This window comes from Sebastes fasciatus, chromosome 19 (assembly GCF_043250625.1).
Source record: "Sebastes fasciatus isolate fSebFas1 chromosome 19, fSebFas1.pri, whole genome shotgun sequence".
In the NCBI taxonomy this organism is placed as follows: domain Eukaryota; kingdom Metazoa; phylum Chordata; class Actinopteri; order Perciformes; family Sebastidae; genus Sebastes; species Sebastes fasciatus.
The window spans coordinates 2,534,915-2,559,592 of NC_133813.1; the positions used below are offsets into that span (position 1 = coordinate 2,534,915).

The window sequence follows — 24,678 nt, forward strand, 5'->3', positions numbered from 1 at the left end:
TAACATTACGAGAATAAAGTCATAATATTACGAGAATAAATTTGTAATATTACGAGAAAACATTTTGTAATATTACGAGAATAAAGTCATAATATTAAAAGAATAAAGTTGTAATATTACGAGAATAAATTTGTAATATACGAGAAAACATTTTGTAATATTACGAGAATAAAGTCATAACTTTAAGAGAATAAAGTCATAATATTACGAGATTAAAGTCATAACTCTATGAGAATAAAGTCATAATATTACGAGAATAAAGTCATAACATTACGAGAATAAAGTCATAACATTACGAGATTAAAGTCATAACATTACGAGAAAAAAAGTCCTAATATTACGAGAATAAATTTGTAATATTACGAGAAAACATTTTGTAATATTACGAGAATAAAGTCATAATATTAAAAGAATAAAGTTGTAATATTACGAGAATAAATTTGTAATATACAAGAAAACATTTTGTAACATTACAAGAATAAAGTCATAACATTACGAGATTAAAGTCATAACTCTATGAGAATAAAGTCATAACATTACGAGATTAAAGTCATAATATTACGAGAATAAAGTCATAACATTACGAGATTAAAGTCATAACTCTATGAGAATAAAGTCATAACATTACGAGATTAAAGTCATAATATTACGAGATTAAAGTCATAACATTACGAGAATAAAGTCATAATATTACGAGAATAAAGTAATAATATTACGAGAATAAAGTCATAATATTACGAGAATAAAGTCATAACTTTAAGAGAATAAAGTCATAACATTACGAGATTAAAGTCATAACTCTATGAGAATAAAGTCATAATATTACGAGAATAAAGTCATAACATTACGAGAATAAAGTCATAACATTACGAGAATAAAGTCATAATATTACGAGAATAAATTTGTAATATTACGAGAAAATATTTTGTAATATTACGAGAATAAAGTCATAATATTAAAAGAATAAAGTTGTAATATTACGAGAATAAATTTGTTATATACGAGAAAACATTTTGTAATATTACGAGAATAAAGTCATAACTTTAAGAGAATAAAGTCATAATATTACGAGATTAAAGTCATAACTCTATGAGAATAAAGTCATAATATTACGAGAATAAAGTCATAACATTACGAGAATAAAGTCATAACATTACGAGATTAAAGTCATAACATTACGAGAAAAAAAGTCCTAATATTACGAGAATAAATTTGTAATATTACGAGAAAACATTTTGTAATATTACGAGAATAAAGTCATAATATTAAAAGAATAAAGTTGTAATATTACGAGAATAAATTTGTAATATACAAGAAAACATTTTGTAACATTACAAGAATAAAGTCATAACATTACGAGATTAAAGTCATAACTCTATGAGAATAAAGTCATAACATTACGAGATTAAAGTCATAATATTACGAGAATAAAGTCATAACATTACGAGATTAAAGTCATAACTCTATGAGAATAAAGTCATAACATTACGAGATTAAAGTCATAATATTACGAGATTAAAGTCATAACATTACGAGAATAAAGTCATAATATTACGAGAATAAAGTAATAATATTACGAGAATAAAGTCATAATATTACGAGAATAAAGTCATAACTTTAAGAGAATAAAGTCATAATATTACGAGATTAAAGTCATAACTCTATGAGAATAAAGTCATAATATTACGAGAATAAAGTCATAACATTACGAGAATAAAGTCATAACATTACGAGAATAAAGTCATAACATTACAAGAAAAAAGTCCTAATATTACGAGAATAAATTTGTAATATTACGAGAAAACATTTTGTAATATTACGAGAATAAAGTCATAACTTTAAGAGAATAAAGTCGTAATATTACCAGATTAAAGTCATAACTCTATGAGAATAAAGTCATAATATTACGAGAATAAAGTCATAACATTACGAGATTAAAGTCATAACTCTATGATAATAAAGTCATAACATTACGAGATTAAAGTCATAATATTACGAGATTAAAGTCATAACATTACGAGAATAAAGTCATAATATTACGAGAATAAAGTAATAATATTACGAGAATAAAGTCATAATATTACGAGAATAAAGTCATAACATTACGAGAATAAAGTCATAACATTACGAGAATAAAGTCATAATATTACGAGAATAAATTTGTAATATTACGAGAAAACATTTTGTAATATTACGAGAATAAAGTCATAATATTAAAAGAATAAAGTTGTAATATTACGAGAATAAATTTGTAATATACGAGAAAACATTTTGTAATATTACGAGAATAAAGTCATAACATTACGAGATTAAAGTCATAATATTACGAGATTAAAGTCATAACATTACGAGAATAAAGTCATAATATTACGAGAATAAAGTAATAATATTACGAGAATAAAGTCATAATATTACGAGAATAAAGTCATAACTTTAAGAGAATAAAGTCATAACATTACGAGATTAAAGTCATAACTCTATGAGAATAAAGTCATAATATTACGAGAATAAAGTCATAACATTACGAGAATAAAGTCATAACATTACGAGAATAAAGTCATAATATTACGAGAATAAATTTGTAATATTACGAGAAAACATTTTGTAATATTACGAGAATAAAGTCATCATATTAAAAGAATAAAGTTGTAATATTACGAGAATAAATTTGTAATATACGAGAAAACATTTTGTAATATTACGAGAATAAAGTCATAACTTTAAGAGAATAAAGTCATAATATTACGAGATTAAAGTCATAACTCTATGAGAATAAAGTCATAATATTACGAGAATAAAGTCATAACATTACGAGAATAAAGTCATAACATTACGAAATTAAAGTCATAACATTACGAGAAAAAAAGTCCTAATATTACGAGAATAAATTTGTAATATTACGAGAAAACATTTTGTAATATTACGAGAATAAAGTCATAATATTAAAAGAATAAAGTTGTAATATTACGAGAATAAATTTGTAATATACAAGAAAACATTTTGTAACATTACAAGAATAAAGTCATAACATTACGAGATTAAAGTCATAACTCTATGAGAATAAAGTCATAACATTACGAGATTAAAGTCATAATATTACGAGAATAAAGTCATAACATTACGAGATTAAAGTCATAACTCTATGAGAATAAAGTCATAACATTACGAGATTAAAGTCATAATATTACGAGATTAAAGTCATAACATTACGAGAATAAAGTCATAATATTACGAGAATAAAGTAATAATATTACGAGAATAAAGTCATAATATTACGAGAATAAAGTCATAACTTTAAGAGAATAAAGTCATAATATTACGAGATTAAAGTCATAACTCTATGAGAATAAAGTCATAATATTACGAGAATAAAGTCATAACATTACGAGAATAAAGTCATAACATTACGAGAATAAAGTCATAACATTACAAGAAAAAAGTCCTAATATTACGAGAATAAATTTGTAATATTACGAGAAAACATTTTGTAATATTACGAGAATAAAGTCATAACTTTAAGAGAATAAAGTCGTAATATTACGAGATTAAAGTCATAACTCTATGAGAATAAAGTCATAATATTACGAGAATAAAGTCATAACATTACGAGATTAAAGTCATAACTCTATGATAATAAAGTCATAACATTACGAGATTAAAGTCATAATATTACGAGATTAAAGTCATAACATTACGAGAATAAAGTCATAATATTACGAGAATAAAGTAATAATATTACGAGAATAAAGTCATAATATTACGAGAATAAAGTCATAACATTACGAGAATAAAGTCATAACATTACGAGAATAAAGTCATAATATTACGAGAATAAATTTGTAATATTACGAGAAAACATTTTGTAATATTACGAGAATAAAGTCATAATATTAAAAGAATAAAGTTGTAATATTACGAGAATAAATTTGTAATATACGAGAAAACATTTTGTAATATTACGAGAATAAAGTCATAACATTACGAGATTAAAGTCATAATATTACGAGATTAAAGTCATAACATTACGAGAATAAAGTCATAATATTACGAGAATAAAGTAATAATATTACGAGAATAAAGTCATAATATTACGAGAATAAAGTCATAACTTTAAGAGAATAAAGTCATAACATTACGAGATTAAAGTCATAACTCTATGAGAATAAAGTCATAATATTACGAGAATAAAGTCATAACATTACGAGAATAAAGTCATAACATTACGAGAATAAAGTCATAATATTACGAGAATAAATTTGTAATATTACGAGAAAACATTTTGTAATATTACGAGAATAAAGTCATAATATTAAAAGAATAAAGTTGTAATATTACGAGAATAAATTTGTAATATACGAGAAAACATTTTGTAATATTACGAGAATAAAGTCATAACTTTAAGAGAATAAAGTCATAATATTACGAGATTAAAGTCATAACTCTATGAGAGTAAAGTCATAATATTACGAGAATAAAGTCATAACATTACGAGAATAAAGTCATAACATTACGAGATTAAAGTCATAACATTACGAGAAAATAAGTCCTAATATTACGAGAATAAATTTGTAATATTACGAGAAAACATTTTGTAATATTACGAGAATAAAGTCATAATATTAAAAGAATAAAGTTGTAATATTACGAGAATAAATTTGTAATATACAAGAAAACATTTTGTAACATTACAAGAATAAAGTCATAACATTACGAGATTAAAGTCATAACTCTATGAGAATAAAGTCATAACATTACGAGATTAAAGTCATAATATTACGAGAATAAAGTCATAACATTACGAGATTAAAGTCATAACTCTATGAGAATAAAGTCATAACATTACGAGATTAAAGTCATAATATTACGAGATTAAAGTCATAACATTATGAGAATAAAGTCATAATATTACGAGAATAAAGTAATAATATTACGAGAATAAAGTCAAAATATCACGAGAATAAAGTCATAACTTTAAGAGAATAAAGTCATAATATTACGAGATTAAAGTCATAACTCTATGAGAATAAAGTCATAATATTACGAGAATAAAGTCATAACATTACGAGAATAAAGTCATAACATTACGAGAATAAAGTCATAACATTACAAGAAAAAAGTCCTAATATTACGAGAATAAATTTGTAATATTACGAGAAAACATTTTGTAATATTACGAGAATAAAGTCATAACTTTAAGAGAATAAAGTCGTAATATTACCAGATTAAAGTCATAACTCTATGAGAATAAAGTCATAATATTACGAGAATAAAGTCATAACATTACGAGATTAAAGTCATAACTCTATGATAATAAAGTCATAACATTACGAGATTAAAGTCATAATATTACGAGATTAAAGTCATAACATTACGAGAATAAAGTCATAATATTACGAGAATAAAGTAATAATATTACGAGAATAAAGTCATAATATTACGAGAATAAAGTCATAACATTACGAGAATAAAGTCATAACATTACGAGAATAAAGTCATAATATTACGAGAATAAATTTGTAATATTACGAGAAAACATTTTGTAATATTACGAGAATAAAGTCATAATATTAAAAGAATAAAGTTGTAATATTACGAGAATAAATTTGTAATATACGAGAAAACATTTTGTAATATTACGAGAATAAAGTCATAACATTACGAGATTAAAGTCACAATATTACGAGATTAAAGTCATAACATTACGAGAATAAAGTCATAATATTACGAGAATAAAGTAATAATATTACGAGAATAAAGTCATAATATTACGAGAATAAAGTCATAACTTTAAGAGAATAAAGTCATAACATTACGAGATTAAAGTCATAACTCTATGAGAATAAAGTCATAATATTACGAGAATAAAGTCATAACATTACGAGAATAAAGTCATAACATTACGAGAATAAAGTCATAATATTACGAGAATAAATTTGTAATATTACGAGAAAACATTTTGTAATATTACGAGAATAAAGTCATAATATTAAAAGAATAAAGTTGTAATATTACGAGAATAAATTTGTATTATACGAGAAAACATTTTGTAATATTACGAGAATAAAGTCATAACTTTAAGAGAATAAAGTCATAATATTACGAGATTAAAGTCATAACTCTATGAGAATAAAGTCATAATATTACGAGAATAAAGTCATAACATTACGAGAATAAAGTCATAACATTACAAGAAAAAAGTCCTAATATTACGAGAATAAATTTGTAATATTACGAGAAAACATTTTGTAATATTACGAGAATAAAGTCATAACTTTAAGAGAATAAAGTCGTAATATTACGAGATTAAAGTCATAACTCTATGAGAATAAAGTCATAATATTACGAGAATAAAGTCATAACATTACGAGATTAAAGTCATAACTCTATGATAATAAAGTCATAACATTACGAGATTAAAGTCATAATATTACGAGATTAAAGTCATAACATTACGAGAATAAAGTCATAATATTACGAGAATAAAGTAATAATATTACGAGAATAAAGTCATAATATTACGAGAATAAAGTCATAACTTTAAGAGAATAAAGTCATAACATTACGAGATTAAAGTCATAACATTACGAGAATAAAGTCATAATATTACGAGAATAAATTTGTAATATTACGAGAAAACATTTTGTAATATTACGAGAATAAAGTCATAATATTAAAAGAATAAAGTTGTAATATTACGAGAATAAATTTGTAATATACGAGAAAACATTTTGTAATATTACGAGAATAAAGTCATAACATTACGAGATTAAAGTCATAATATTACGAGATTAAAGTCATAACATTACGAGAATAAAGTCATAATATTACGAGAATAAAGTAATAATATTACGAGAATAAAGTCATAATATTACGAGAATAAAGTCATAACTTTAAGAGAATAAAGTCATAACATTACGAGATTAAAGTCATAACTCTATGAGAATAAAGTCATAATATTACGAGAATAAAGTCATAACATTACGAGAATAAAGTCATAACATTACGAGAATAAAGTCATAATATTACGAGAATAAATTTGTAATATTACGAGAAAACATTTTGTAATATTACGAGAATAAAGTCATAATATTAAAAGAATAAAGTTGTAATATTACGAGAATAAATTTGTTATATACGAGAAAACATTTTGTAATATTACGAGAATAAAGTCATAACTTTAAGAGAATAAAGTCATAATATTACGAGATTAAAGTCATAACTCTATGAGAATAAAGTCATAATATTACGAGAATAAAGTCATAACATTACGAGAATAAAGTCATAACATTACGAGATTAAAGTCATAACATTACGAGAAAAAAAGTCCTAATATTACGAGAATAAATTTGTAATATTACGAGAAAACATTTTGTAATATTACGAGAATAAAGTCATAATATTAAAAGAATAAAGTTGTAATATTACGAGAATAAATTTGTAATATACAAGAAAACATTTTGTAACATTACAAGAATAAAGTCATAACATTACGAGATTAAAGTCATAACTCTATGAGAATAAAGTCATAACATTACGAGATTAAAGTCATAATATTACGAGAATAAAGTCATAACATTACGAGATTAAAGTCATAACTCTATGAGAATAAAGTCATAACATTACGAGATTAAAGTCATAATATTACGAGAATAAAGTCATAACTTTAAGAGAATAAAGTCATAATATTACGAGATTAAAGTCATAACTCTATGAGAATAAAGTCATAACATTACGAGATTAAAGTCATAATATTACGAGAATAAAGTCATAATATTACGAGAATAAAGTCATAACTTTAAGAGAATAAAGTCATAATATTACGAGATTAAAGTCATAACTCTATGAGAATAAAGTCATAATATTACGAGAATAAAGTCATAACATTACGAGAATAAAGTCATAACATTACGAGAATAAAGTCATAACATTACAAGAAAAAAGTCCTAATATTACGAGAATAAATTTGTAATATTACGAGAAAACATTTTGTAATATTACGAGAATAAAGTCATAACTTTAAGAGAATAAAGTCGTAATATTACGAGATTAAAGTCATAACTCTATGAGAATAAAGTCATAATATTACGAGAATAAAGTCATAACATTACGAGATTAAAGTCATAACTCTATGGTAATAAAGTCATAACATTACGAGATTAAAGTCATAATATTACGAGATTAAAGTCATAACATTACGAGAATAAAGTCATAATATTACGAGAATAAAGTAATAATATTACGAGAATAAAGTCATAATATTACGAGAATAAAGTCATAACATTACGAGAATAAAGTCATAACATTACGAGAATAAAGTCATAATATTACGAGAATAAATTTGTAATATTACGAGAAAACATTTTGTAATATTACGAGAATAAAGTCATAATATTAAAAGAATAAAGTTGTAATATTACGAGAATAAATTTGTAATATACGAGAAAACATTTTGTAATATTACGAGAATAAAGTCATAACATTACGAGATTAAAGTCATAATATTACGAGATTAAAGTCATAACATTACGAGAATAAAGTCATAATATTACGAGAATAAAGTCATAACATTACGAGAATAAAGTCATAACTTTAAGAGAATAAAGTCATAATATTACGAGATTAAAGTCATAACTCTATGAGAATAAAGTCATAATATTACGAGAATAAAGTCATAACATTACGAGAATAAAGTCATAACATTACGAGATTAAAGTCATAACATTACGAGAAAAAAAGTCCTAATATTACGAGAATAAATTTGTAATATTACGAGAAAACATTTTGTAATATTACGAGAATAAAGTCATAATATTAAAAGAATAAAGTTGTAATATTACGAGAATAAATTTGTAATATACAAGAAAACATTTTGTAACATTACAAGAATAAAGTCATAACATTACGAGATTAAAGTCATAACTCTATGAGAATAAAGTCATAACATTACGAGATTAAAGTCATAATATTACGAGAATAAAGTCATAACATTACGAGATTAAAGTCATAACTCTATGAGAATAAAGTCATAACATTACGAGATTAAAGTCATAATATTACGAGAATAAAGTCATAACTTTAAGAGAATAAAGTCATAATATTACGAGATTAAAGTCATAACTCTATGAGAATAAAGTCATAACATTACGAGATTAAAGTCATAATATTACGAGAATAAAGTCATAATATTACGAGAATAAAGTCATAACTTTAAGAGAATAAAGTCATAATATTACGAGATTAAAGTCATAACTCTATGAGAATAAAGTCATAATATTACGAGAATAAAGTCATAACATTACGAGAATAAAGTCATAACATTACGAGAATAAAGTCATAACATTACAAGAAAAAAGTCCTAATATTACGAGAATAAATTTGTAATATTACGAGAAAACATTTTGTAATATTACGAGAATAAAGTCATAACTTTAAGAGAATAAAGTCGTAATATTACGAGATTAAAGTCATAACTCTATGAGAATAAAGTCATAATATTACGAGAATAAAGTCATAACATTACGAGATTAAAGTCATAACTCTATGGTAATAAAGTCATAACATTACGAGATTAAAGTCATAATATTACGAGATTAAAGTCATAACATTACGAGAATAAAGTCATAATATTACGAGAATAAAGTAATAATATTACGAGAATAAAGTCATAATATTACGAGAATAAAGTCATAACATTACGAGAATAAAGTCATAACATTACGAGAATAAAGTCATAATATTACGAGAATAAATTTGTAATATTACGAGAAAACATTTTGTAATATTACGAGAATAAAGTCATAATATTAAAAGAATAAAGTTGTAATATTACGAGAATAAATTTGTAATATACGAGAAAACATTTTGTAATATTACGAGAATAAAGTCATAACATTACGAGATTAAAGTCATAATATTACGAGATTAAAGTCATAACATTACGAGAATAAAGTCATAATATTACGAGAATAAAGTAATAATATTACGAGAATAAAGTCATAATATTACGAGAATAAAGTCATAACTTTAAGAGAATAAAGTCATAACATTACGAGATTAAAGTCATAACTCTATGAGAATAAAGTCATAATATTACGAGAATAAAGTCATAACATTACGAGAATAAAGTCATAACATTACGAGAATAAAGTCATAATATTACGAGAATAAATTTGTAATATTACGAGAAAACATTTTGTAATATTACCAGAATAAAGTCATAAGATTAAAAGAATAAAGTTGTAATATTACGAGAATAAATTTGTAATATACGAGAAAACATTTTGTAATATTACGAGAATAAAGTCATAACTTTAAGAGAATAAAGTCATAATATTACGAGATTAAAGTCATAACTCTATGAGAATAAAGTCATAATATTACGAGAATAAAGTCATAACATTACGAGAATAAAGTCATAACATTACGAGATTAAAGTCATAACATTACGAGAAAAAAAGTCCTAATATTACGAGAATAAATTTGTAATATTACGAGAAAACATTTTGTAATATTACGAGAATAAAGTCATAATATTAAAAGAATAAAGTTGTAATATTACGAGAACAAATTTGTAATATACGAGAAAACATTTTGTAATATTACGAGAATAAAGTCATAACTTTAAGAGAATAAAGTCATAACTTTAAGAGAATAAAGTCATAACATTACGAGAATAAAGTCATAATATTACGAGAATAAAGTCATAACATTACGAGATTAAAGTCATAACTCTATGAGAATAAAGTCATAACATTACGAGATTAAAGTCATAACATTACGAGATTAAAGTCATAACATTACGAGAATAAAGTCATAATATTACGAGAATAAAGTAATAATATTACGAGAATAAAGTCATAATATTACGAGAATAAAGTCATAACTTTAAGAGAATAAAGTCATAATATTACGAGATTAAAGTCATAACTCTATGAGAATAAAGTCATAATATTACGAGAATAAAGTCATAACATTACGAGAATAAAGTCATAACATTACGAGATTAAAGTCATAACATTACGAGAAAAAAAGTCCTAATATTACGAGAATAAATTTGTAATATTACGAGAAAACATTTTGTAATATTACGAGAATAAAGTCATAATATTAAAAGAATAAAGTTGTAATATTACGAGAATAAATTTGTAATATACAAGAAAACATTTTGTAACATTACAAGAATAAAGTCATAACATTACGAGATTAAAGTCATAACTCTATGAGAATAAAGTCATAACATTACGAGATTAAAGTCATAATATTACGAGAATAAAGTCATAACATTACGAGATTAAAGTCATAACTCTATGAGAATAAAGTCATAACATTACGAGATTAAAGTCATAATATTACGAGAATAAAGTCATAACTTTAAGAGAATAAAGTCATAATATTACGAGATTAAAGTCATAACTCTATGAGAATAAAGTCATAACATTACGAGATTAAAGTCATAATATTACGAGAATAAAGTCATAATATTACGAGAATAAAGTCATAACTTTAAGAGAATAAAGTCATAATATTACGAGATTAAAGTCATAACTCTATGAGAATAAAGTCATAATATTACGAGAATAAAGTCATAACATTACGAGAATAAAGTCATAACATTACGAGAATAAAGTCATAACATTACAAGAAAAAAGTCCTAATATTACGAGAATAAATTTGTAATATTACGAGAAAACATTTTGTAATATTACGAGAATAAAGTCATAACTTTAAGAGAATAAAGTCGTAATATTACGAGATTAAAGTCATAACTCTATGAGAATAAAGTCATAATATTACGAGAATAAAGTCATAACATTACGAGATTAAAGTCATAACTCTATGGTAATAAAGTCATAACATTACGAGATTAAAGTCATAATATTACGAGATTAAAGTCATAACATTACGAGAATAAAGTCATAATATTACGAGAATAAAGTAATAATATTACGAGAATAAAGTCATAATATTACGAGAATAAAGTCATAACATTACGAGAATAAAGTCATAACATTACGAGAATAAAGTCATAATATTACGAGAATAAATTTGTAATATTACGAGAAAACATTTTGTAATATTACGAGAATAAAGTCATAATATTAAAAGAATAAAGTTGTAATATTACGAGAATAAATTTGTAATATACGAGAAAACATTTTGTAATATTACGAGAATAAAGTCATAACATTACGAGATTAAAGTCATAATATTACGAGATTAAAGTCATAACATTACGAGAATAAAGTCATAATATTACGAGAATAAAGTAATAATATTACGAGAATAAAGTCATAATATTACGAGAATAAAGTCATAACTTTAAGAGAATAAAGTCATAACATTACGAGATTAAAGTCATAACTCTATGAGAATAAAGTCATAATATTACGAGAATAAAGTCATAACATTACGAGAATAAAGTCATAACATTACGAGAATAAAGTCATAATATTACGAGAATAAATTTGTAATATTACGAGAAAACATTTTGTAATATTACCAGAATAAAGTCATAAGATTAAAAGAATAAAGTTGTAATATTACGAGAATAAATTTGTAATATACGAGAAAACATTTTGTAATATTACGAGAATAAAGTCATAACTTTAAGAGAATAAAGTCATAATATTACGAGATTAAAGTCATAACTCTATGAGAATAAAGTCATAATATTACGAGAATAAAGTCATAACATTACGAGAATAAAGTCATAACATTACGAGATTAAAGTCATAACATTACGAGAAAAAAAGTCCTAATATTACGAGAATAAATTTGTAATATTACGAGAAAACATTTTGTAATATTACGAGAATAAAGTCATAATATTAAAAGAATAAAGTTGTAATATTACGAGAACAAATTTGTAATATACGAGAAAACATTTTGTAATATTACGAGAATAAAGTCATAACTTTAAGAGAATAAAGTCATAACTTTAAGAGAATAAAGTCATAACATTACGAGAATAAAGTCATAATATTACGAGAATAAAGTCATAACATTACGAGATTAAAGTCATAACTCTATGAGAATAAAGTCATAACATTACGAGATTAAAGTCATAACATTACGAGATTAAAGTCATAACATTACGAGAATAAAGTCATAATATTACGAGAATAAAGTAATAATATTACGAGAATAAAGTCATAATATTACGAGAATAAAGTCATAACTTTAAGAGAATAAAGTCATAATATTACGAGATTAAAGTCATAACTCTATGAGAATAAAGTCATAATATTACGAGAATAAAGTCATAACATTACGAGAATAAAGTCATAACATTACGAGAATAAAGTCATAACATTACAAGAAAAAAGTCCTAATATTACGAGAATAAATTTGTAATATTACGAGAAAACATTTTGTAATATTACGAGAATAAAGTCATAACTTTAAGAGAATAAAGTCGTAATATTACGAGATTAAAGTCATAACTCTATGAGAATAAAGTCATAATATTACGAGAATAAAGTCATAACATTACGAGATTAAAGTCATAACTCTATGATAATAAAGTCATAACATTACGAGATTAAAGTCATAATATTACGAGATTAAAGTCATAACATTACGAGAATAAAGTCATAATATTACGAGAATAAAGTAATAATATTACGAGAATAAAGTCATAATATTACGAGAATAAAGTCATAACTTTAAGAGAATAAAGTCATAACATTACGAGATTAAAGTCATAACTCTATGAGAATAAAGTCATAATATTACGAGAATAAAGTCATAACATTACGAGAATAAAGTCATAACATTACGAGAATAAAGTCATAATATTACGAGAATAAATTTGTAATATTACGAGAAAACATTTTGTAATATTACGAGAATAAAGTCATAATATTAAAAGAATAAAGTTGTAATATTACGAGAATAAATTTGTTATATACGAGAAAACATTTTGTAATATTACGAGAATAAAGTCATAACTTTAAGAGAATAAAGTCATAATATTACGAGATTAAAGTCATAACTCTATGAGAATAAAGTCATAATATTACGAGAATAAAGTCATAACATTACGAGAATAAAGTCATAACATTACGAGATTAAAGTCATAACATTATGAGAAAAAAGTCCTAATATTACGAGAATAAATTTGTAATATTACGAGAAAACATTTTGTAATATTACGAGAATAAAGTCATAATATTAAAAGAATAAAGTTGTAATATTACGAGAATAAATTTGTAATATACAAGAAAACATTTTGTAACATTACAAGAATAAAGTCATAACATTACGAGATTAAAGTCATAACTCTATGAGAATAAAGTCATAACATTACGAGATTAAAGTCATAATATTACGAGAATAAAGTCATAACATTACGAGATTAAAGTCATAACTCTATGAGAATAAAGTCATAACATTACGAGATTAAAGTCATAATATTACGAGATTAAAGTCATAACATTACGAGAATAAAGTCATAATATTACGAGAATAAAGTAATAATATTACGAGAATAAAGTCATAATATTACGAGAATAAAGTCATAACTTTAAGAGAATAAAGTCATAATATTACGAGATTAAAGTCATAACTCTATGAGAATAAAGTCATAATATTACGAGAATAAAGTCATAACATTACGAGAATAAAGTCATAACATTACGAGAATAAAGTCATAACATTACAAGAAAAAAGTCCTAATATTACGAGAATAAATTTGTAATATTACGAGAAAACATTTTGTAATATTACGAGAATAAAGTCATAACTTTAAGAGAATAAAGTCGTAATATTACGAGATTAAAGTCATAACTCTATGAGAATAAAGTCATAATATTACGAGAATAAAGTCATAACATTACGAGATTAAAGTCATAACTCTATGGTAATAAAGTCATAACATTACGAGATTAAAGTCATAATATTACGAGATTAAAGTCATAACATTACGAGAATAAAGTCATAATATTACGAGAATAAAGTAATAATATTACGAGAATAAAGTCATAATATTACGAGAATAAAGTCATAACTTTAAGAGAATAAAGTCATAACATTACGAGATTAAAGTCATAACTCTATGAGAATAAAGTCATAATATTACGAGAATAAAGTCATAACATTACGAGAATAAAGTCATAACATTACGAGAATAAAGTCATAATATTACGAGAATAAATTTGTAATATTACGAGAAAACATTTTGTAATATTACGAGAATAAAGTCATAATATTAAAAGAATAAAGTTGTAATATTACGAGAATAAATTTGTAATATACGAGAAAACATTTTGTAATATTACGAGAATAAAGTCATAACATTACGAGATTAAAGTCATAATATTACGAGATTAAAGTCATAACATTACGAGAATAAAGTCATAATATTACGAGAATAAAGTAATAATATTACGAGAATAAAGTCATAATATTACGAGAATAAAGTCATAACTTTAAGAGAATAAAGTCATAACATTACGAGATTAAAGTCATAACTCTATGAGAATAAAGTCATAATATTACGAGAATAAAGTCATAACATTACGAGAATAAAGTCATAACATTACGAGAATAAAGTCATAATATTACGAGAATAAATTTGTAATATTACGAGAAAACATTTTGTAATATTACGAGAATAAAGTCATAATATTAAAAGAATAAAGTTGTAATATTACGAGAATAAATTTGTAATATACGAGAAAACATTTTGTAATATTACGAGAATAAAGTCATAACTTTAAGAGAATAAAGTCATAATATTACGAGATTAAAGTCATAACTCTATGAGAATAAAGTCATAATATTACGAGAATAAAGTCATAACATTACGAGAATAAAGTCATAACATTACGAGATTAAAGTCATAACATTACGAGAAAAAAAGTCCTAATATTACGAGAATAAATTTGTAATATTACGAGAAAACATTTTGTAATATTACGAGAATAAAGTCATAATATTAAAAGAATAAAGTTGTAATATTACGAGAATAAATTTGTAATATACAAGAAAACATTTTGTAACATTACAAGAATAAAGTCATAACATTACGAGATTAAAGTCATAACTCTATGAGAATAAAGTCATAACATTACGAGATTAAAGTCATAATATTACGAGAATAAAGTCATAACATTACGAGATTAAAGTCATAACTCTATGAGAATAAAGTCATAACATTACGAGATTAAAGTCATAATATTACGAGATTAAAGTCATAACATTACGAGAATAAAGTCATAATATTACGAGAATAAAGTAATAATATTACGAGAATAAAGTCATAATATTACGAGAATAAAGTCATAACTTTAAGAGAATAAAGTCATAATATTACGAGATTAAAGTCATAACTCTATGAGAATAAAGTCATAATATTACGAGAATAAAGTCATAACATTACGAGAATAAAGTCATAACATTACGAGAATAAAGTCATAACATTACAAGAAAAAAGTCCTAATATTACGAGAATAAATTTGTAATATTACGAGAAAACATTTTGTAATATTACGAGAATAAAGTCATAACTTTAAGAGAATAAAGTCGTAATATTACGAGATTAAAGTCATAACTCTATGAGAATAAAGTCATAATATTACGAGAATAAAGTCATAACATTACGAGATTAAAGTCATAACTCTATGATAATAAAGTCATAACATTACGAGATTAAAGTCATAATATTACGAGATTAAAGTCATAACATTACGAGAATAAAGTCATAATATTACGAGAATAAAGTAATAATATTACGAGAATAAAGTCATAATATTACGAGAATAAAGTCATAACTTTAAGAGAATAAAGTCATAACATTACGAGATTAAAGTCATAACTCTATGAGAATAAAGTCATAATATTACGAGAATAAAGTCATAACATTACGAGAATAAAGTCATAACATTACGAGAATAAAGTCATAATATTACGAGAATAAATTTGTAATATTACGAGAAAACATTTTGTAATATTACGAGAATAAAGTCATAATATTAAAAGAATAAAGTTGTAATATTACGAGAATAAATTTGTAATATACGAGAAAACATTTTGTAATATTACGAGAATAAAGTCATAACATTACGAGATTAAAGTCATAATATTACGAGATTAAAGTCATAACATTACGAGAATAAAGTCATAATATTACGAGAATAAAGTAATAATATTACGAGAATAAAGTCATAATATTACGAGAATAAAGTCATAACTTTAAGAGAATAAAGTCATAACATTACGAGATTAAAGTCATAACTCTATGAGAATAAAGTCATAATATTACGAGAATAAAGTCATAACATTACGAGAATAAAGTCATAACATTACGAGAATAAAGTCATAATATTACGAGAATAAATTTGTAATATTACGAGAAAACATTTTGTAATATTACGAGAATAAAGTCATAATATTAAAAGAATAAAGTTGTAATATTACGAGAATAAATTTGTAATATACGAGAAAACATTTTGTAATATTACGAGAATAAAGTCATAACTTTAAGAGAATAAAGTCATAATATTACGAGATTAAAGTCATAACTCTATGAGATTAAAGTCATAACATTACGAGAAAAAAAGTCCTAATATTACGAGAATAAATTTGTAATATTACGAGAAAACATTTTGTAATATTACGAGAATAAAGTCATAATATTAAAAGAATAAAGTTGTAATATTACGAGAATAAATTTGTAATATACAAGAAAACATTTTGTAACATTACAAGAATAAAGTCATAACATTACGAGATTAAAGTCATAACTCTATGAGAATAAAGTCATAACATTACGAGATTAAAGTCATAATATTACGAGAATAAAGTCATAACATTACGAGATTAAAGTCATAACTCTATGAGAATAAAGTCATAACATTACGAGATTAAAGTCATAATATTACGAGATTAAAGTCATAACATTACGAGAATAAAGTCATAATATTACGAGAATAAAGTAATAATATTACGAGAATAAAGTCATAATATTACGAGAATAAAGTCATAACTTTAAGAGAATAAAGTCATAATATTACGAGATTAAAGTCATAACTCTATGAGAATAAAGTCATAATATTACGAGAATAAAGTCATAACATTACGAGAATAAAGTCATAACATTACGAGAATAAAGTCATAACATTACAAGAAAAAAGTCCTAATATTACGAGAATAAATTTGTAATATTACGAGAAAACATTTTGTAATATTACGAGAATAAAGTCATAACTTTAAGAGAATAAAGTCGTAATATTACGAGATTAAAGTCATAACTCTATGAGAATAAAGTCATAATATTACGAGAATAAAGTCATAACATTACGAGATTAAAGTCATAACTCTATGATAATAAAGTCATAACATTACGAGATTAAAGTCATAATATTACGAGATTAAAGTCATAACATTACGAGAATAAAGTCATAATATTACGAGAATAAAGTAATAATATTACGAGAATAAAGTCATAATATTACGAGAATAAAGTCATAACTTTAAGAGAATAAAGTCATAACATTACGAGATTAAAGTCATAACTCTATGAGAATAAAGTCATAATATTACGAGAATAAAGTCATAACATTACGAGAATAAAGTCATAACATTACGAGAATAAAGTCATAATATTACGAGAATAAATTTGTAATATTACGAGAAAACATTTTGTAATATTACGAGAATAAAGTCATAATATTAAAAGAATAAAGTTGTAATATTACGAGAATAAATTTGTAATATACGAGAAAACATTTTGTAATATTACGAGAATAAAGTCATAACATTACGAGATTAAAGTCATAATATTACGAGATTAAAGTCATAACATTACGAGAATAAAGTCATAATATTACGAGAATAAAGTAATAATATTACGAGAATAAAGTCATAATATTACGAGAATAAAGTCATAACTTTAAGAGAATAAAGTCATAACATTACGAGATTAAAGTCATAACTCTTTGAGAATAAAGTCATAATATTACGAGAATAAAGTCATAACATTACGAGAATAAAGTCATAACATTACGAGAATAAAGTCATAATATTATGAGAATAAATTTGTAATATTACGAGAAAACATTTTGTAATATTACCAGAATAAAGTCATAATATTAAAAGAATAAAGTTGTAATATTACGAGAATAAATTTGTAATATACGAGAAAACATTTTGTAATATTACGAGAATAAAGTCATAACTTTAAGAGAATAAAGTCATAATATTACGAGATTAAAGTCATAACTCTATGAGAATAAAGTCATAATATTACGAGAATAAAGTCATAACATTACGAGAATAAAGTCATAACATTACGAGAATAAAGTCATAACATTACGAGATTAAAGTCATAACATTACGAGAAAAAAAGTCCTAATATTACGAGAATAAATTTGTAATATTACGAGAAAACATTTTGTAATATTACGAGAATAAAGTCATAATATTAAAAGAATAAAGTTGTAATATTACGAGAATAAATTTGTAATATACGAGAAAACATTTTGTAATATTACGAGAATAAAGTCATAACTTTAAGAGAATAAAGTCATAACTTTAAGAGAATAAAGTCATAACATTACGAGAATAAAGTCATAATATTACGAGAATAAAGTCATAACATTACGAGAATAAAGTCATAACATTACGAGATTAAAGTCATAACATTACGAGATTAAAGTCATAACATTACGAGATTAAAGTCATAACATTACGAGATTAAAGTCATAACATTACGAGAATAAAGTCATAACATTACGAGATTAAAGTCATAACATTACGAGATTAAAGTCATAACATTACGAGATTAAAGTCATAACATTACGAGAAAAAAAGTCCTAATATTACGAGAATAAATTTGTAATATTACGAGAAAACATTTTATAATATTACGAGAATAAAGTAATAATATTACGAGAATAAAGTAATAATATTACGAGAATAAAGTCATAATATTACGAGAATAAAGTCGTAATATTATGAGAATAAAGTCATAATAATATGAGAATAAAGTCATAATATTATGAGAATAAAGTCATAGGTTTACAAAAAGAAAACAAAAATAACATGTAAAGTACTACTTTATAATATTACGACTTTTTTTTCTCGTAAACTTCTGACTTTATTCTGGTAATCTCAGATTTATTTTTTTCCTCAATGTTGCCCTAATACTCCGTCGTACCATAAACCTACAACAGTTACGAGGGTAGTACATGCAATAGGTGGTGTTGCCTTCATTATGAGGCTCAAATACGTTTTGCGGCTCCAGCCAGATTTTTAAAATTTATTTTTTTTGCCAAAAATGTCTCTTTTGATAGTAAAGGTTGCTGACCCCTGACCTCGGGTGTCTCCCCTTAACTGAACATTAAAGAAGCATTCTTGTTCTTTTTGCAAAAACAGACATTCATAGATGCAAATGTTTTATTTCAACACTTTTCTTGTGTCTTCTTGTGGATAAATGACAACGTAAAGTGTGTTAAAATGTACAACCAAAGGTGGATAACCAGTTGAGCTAAACTGGGAACTGCAACTGAATCATCATTTCACAAGCTCAGCTCTTACTGATCCTGATTAGATCCTGTAAAGCCTCCTGTTCTCAGAACTAGTCGTAGTAATCTGATGGTTTATTTCCCCTCTGCAGAGTTCTTTATCCAGGTCCGGCTCATTATGCAGCTCCTCTGGAAGCAGAGCCCTCCACGTCACTGCAGCGTGCTGCAAGGTAAACACTCCAGACATCATTATAATTAACCTTATATAGGTTAGGTTCACATTATTCTGAGTCTGTCTTAAAACAGTCCTCACTTGCCCATTTGAGCTAGATATTTAAGAAGATATCTCGCAGAGTTACAGTCTCTGAAGTGCAGAGTTCTTTGTATATTTGGGATTTGCACGATGGCGTAACTAAGCACTAGTGAGCATTCTTGCTTTTGGATCGAGGCTCATCGTGTAGTTATCAGTTTGCTTTACTGACATTTTATCCTCTTTCTTTCTCTTTTGTTTTCCAGAACAAAGCAGCTCGTGTCCGAGTGGGGAAAGGAGACAAACCTATAACCTATGAGCAAGCACTTCCACCTCATTACATCGCCCACCGCAAAGGATGGCTGTCACACAATACCAGTGAGCACGACCACGACCACGACCACGACCACGAGCATGCTCCTTAAAGAGCAACTTAACAGTTTGAATCTAGTGTTTGTAAAGATGTAAATACAACAGGACTTGTGGGAAAGGAGCAAAGCATGCAGAGACTATTTTAATCGGTTTAAAAGTTGTATTAGGCGATATACTTAAAGTGGATTGATTGCTGTATACTCTGTAAACTCTCCTTCCTGTTTCTTCTAGGTAACCTGAAAGGAGAGGAGGGCGCAGCTGACCGGACCATAGAGGACGTGTTCATAAGACGTTTCATGTTCGGGACCTTCCACGCCTGCCTGGCCAACGAGATCGTGATCAAACGACGCGGCAACCTGCTCATCGTGTGCGCTTTGATGATCCAGAAGTTACCTCCGCAGAAGTTTTACTTCTTGATCGGCTACTCGGAGTCGCTGCTGTCGCACCTGTACAAATGCCCCGTCAAGTTAGAGATTCAGACGCTGCAGGATAAAGCCGTGTACAAGTACCTCTGATGTTGTACTAATACTGAATGTTTCTACTAGAGATGGTTTACCACCAGATGGATTCTGCTCTTGTTCTTCAGCGTTATTGCTTTTGTGAAATAAATGCTCAGATTTAAATAAACATGTGTTATTGTAACATTATGCCTGATATTGTTAAACATATATAGCAACTACAAGGTTTAATAAACTGTATGTATGTATATACTGCAGCTCCAGTTCGCTATGATCCAACTGTTATTTACATTTGGAAATGTCATCCTTTTATCTATGAGCGGTGGAAGTAACAAATATTAATTGATAAAAAATTGAGGCGATAATAAATGCATGTAAATTGAACAACAGATCTGTAAAACTGGATGTGAATTGATAAATTATCAAGTGATTTGATTAATTTAAAACGTGATACGATGAAAAAAGAGCCGTGTTTTATCATTTTCACCATCTTACATTCATCATTCACAACACTAAATTGTCAATTTTTCAATTCACATGCAGTTTCATCACCTCCATTCCTCATGTTTATCATCATAATATAATATCTTTATTTATATATTATTTATCAAAACAAATTATCAAGTGCTTCACATAGCAAGAAAGAACACACAGAACATACATTATAGCAACACATAAAAACAGCAATACAAGTAGAGTAAGTAGATGAAATCAGGGAAAAGCGGTGCGATAAAAGTATGTTTTAAGCTTTAATTTAAAAGAAGCCTCTGACTCAGCCGAACGTATCATGGTTTGTAAGTCGGGAAAAGTTAATACCGGCTGGGGTCCTATAAGATACTTCAAAGTTAAAATATCAGGTTGCATTTTATACATCTTGTTCATTAATTTTCAGCACATTACTCCAGAAGAAGAAGATTACACTTAGTCCCCCTTTGTAGCATTTATAAGCAGTAAATAAACATTTAATAAGCGGTTTATAACACTCTGTAATGTAGATGTAAGTACATATAAGTGTTTATTAATGTATAACTATAACTCCTCCTGTGGACATCTAAACTGAAGGCTGCTGTATAAACAGACAATAAATGACAATATAATGAAAACACTTGAAATGTCTTTACAACTACATTAAAGTGTGTTATAACCTGTTTATTTAATGTTTATAAATGCTAAGTAGTACATGTACTTTTGCTGTGTGACACCGAAAAGAAAAATATCCACATGACAAGTTCATTTAAATGCTTCTTTTGATTTATTGTTAATTTCATCACAGTGCAAATACATTCACATTTAAGGCACGTGAGCCTCGTCAGTGCAAACACAAGGCACACGGGATCGGAGCGTTTCGTTTCATCATGTTACCTGGTGAAACTTCCAGCTCACAATTACAAAACACGCATCGAAAAATATCACAGCCCTTTTTATTCCATCTTCCTTTTTAATTAAAAAGGCTCAATAACATAAATGTCATCATTAATACTCCGTGTAAAATATCAAACAGCAGGATTAAAAATTAAAACAAAGTTGTGTGTGAGGCACAAAAGACTTCAACTTCTTTCATTAGAAGTTCTGCAGAGATAAAAGTTCAACAATATTTAAGAGCTGAACTCTAAATAAGTTCAGCTTAAAGAGACAGTTTGACATTTTGGGAAATATGAAGCTGCAGCTGGTTAAACGCTTAACATAAAGACTGGAAACAGCTCGCCTGGTTCTGTCTAAATGTTATAAAATCCACTTTGCAGAACCTCTAAAGCTCACCGATAAACACTTTATATCATGTTTGTTTAATTCACACAAAAACTGACATGTCAAAACATCAAATTGTAGTTTTATGGTTGTCTATGTCAAACTATTCTTGCCAAGAAACCGTTCCAAACATACCTTTAACCTCCGTTAAATTGCAAATTATCATTTTTACACGTTTTGAATTAAACAAACGAGACATAACGAGGTGATTAGTGAGCTTTAGAGATGCAGATAGGTGGATTTTGATATCTTTAAACAGCTGTTTTCACACTATTTTCTGTGCTAAGCTTTATACTGAACGGACAGACGTGACTTTCTGATGGCGGGTCCGTACAAAAACGTGTAAAAATACAAGTAATATTTATATAACTACAAGGACTATTTCTTATTTCCCAACCAAGAAATTGTTTGGCACAAAGTGGCCAGCTGTTTCCCCGTTTCCAGTCTTTATGCTAAGCTAAGCTAAGCTTGAGTGATATCATCTTCTCAGCTAACTCTCTGCAAGAAAGCAAATAAGTGTATTTTCCCAAAATGTCGAACTCTTCCTTTAGAGATGATTGGATTAACAACAGCTAGTAAACCTTTGGTTGTGCATCATTTAAGAACAAAAAAAGTTGAGATGACATTTTGAACCCCGAACAGTCAGTAAAGAACAGAAGTTTATAGTGCAGTTTATATGCAGAGATCTGCACAATATGAACTGGGTGAGGAGTTTATCTCAAATATAAAAGAATAAAAAAACCCTAAGAACATTTTCACAGCAGATATTTTGACTCATCGTCGTAAGAAAACTACAGTAAACATTAAAGGAGAAGTTTGACAGTTTGGGAGATTCTGGTGGAGGGTCCGTATAAAAACGTGTATATCTCAAAACTTCAATTAATAGCCCGGCTCTTATTTGCTTCAATCGGTGAACTCAACCGGCGTCTATAGGTATATTTCCCGGTGAAGAAGTCTCCTGGCGGCGAGGAGTGAAGCAGAGGGACCGTGACAAACTAGCGTATTTCCCAAAACGTCAAACGTGTCCTTTAACGACGGCTCCGTTCTATTCAAGTGTCCCAGTAAACCATGACAGAGTGACAGTGAGCCAGCATGCACAATACCAGGACCCTGAAACTGAAGCAGCTGAATAGAATCCAGCCATCATTTAACTTTTCCTGTTGAGACGAGTCAAAACGGGAAACAGGGTTATAAAAAAAGGTCGATCCAACCGTCACGCTTGTGGTAAAAGTTGACCAAACAAGTCGGATAAACCAACCCCATCTCGTAGAAATGGCAGCTTCCTGGCGTGCGTCGCTTCTTGGTTATTTGGTGTCGCGGCAGCTGTCGCCCTGACAGGACTGGAGCTTTATAAGCCGCTGGTTCATCGCCTGCAGGACGGCCGGAT

At 26.2% G+C, this 24,678-nt stretch overlaps 1 protein-coding gene across 1 annotated transcript in view; it reads left to right on the forward strand.

Moving 5' to 3' along the window:
- The window catches only part of LOC141757811 (small ribosomal subunit protein uS3mA-like), a 149,402-nt gene extending 127,688 nt beyond the window's left edge, over positions 1-21,714 (forward strand). Inside the window, exons 2-4 of the mRNA XM_074618654.1 lie at positions 20,618-20,695; positions 20,982-21,093; positions 21,319-21,714. Coding sequence (XP_074474755.1) covers positions 20,618-20,695; positions 20,982-21,093; positions 21,319-21,602 — 474 coding nt within the window. The 3' untranslated portion in view covers positions 21,603-21,714. The remainder of the gene's footprint in view (positions 1-20,617; positions 20,696-20,981; positions 21,094-21,318) is intronic.
- The last annotated feature ends 2,964 nt before the right edge of the window (positions 21,715-24,678 follow it).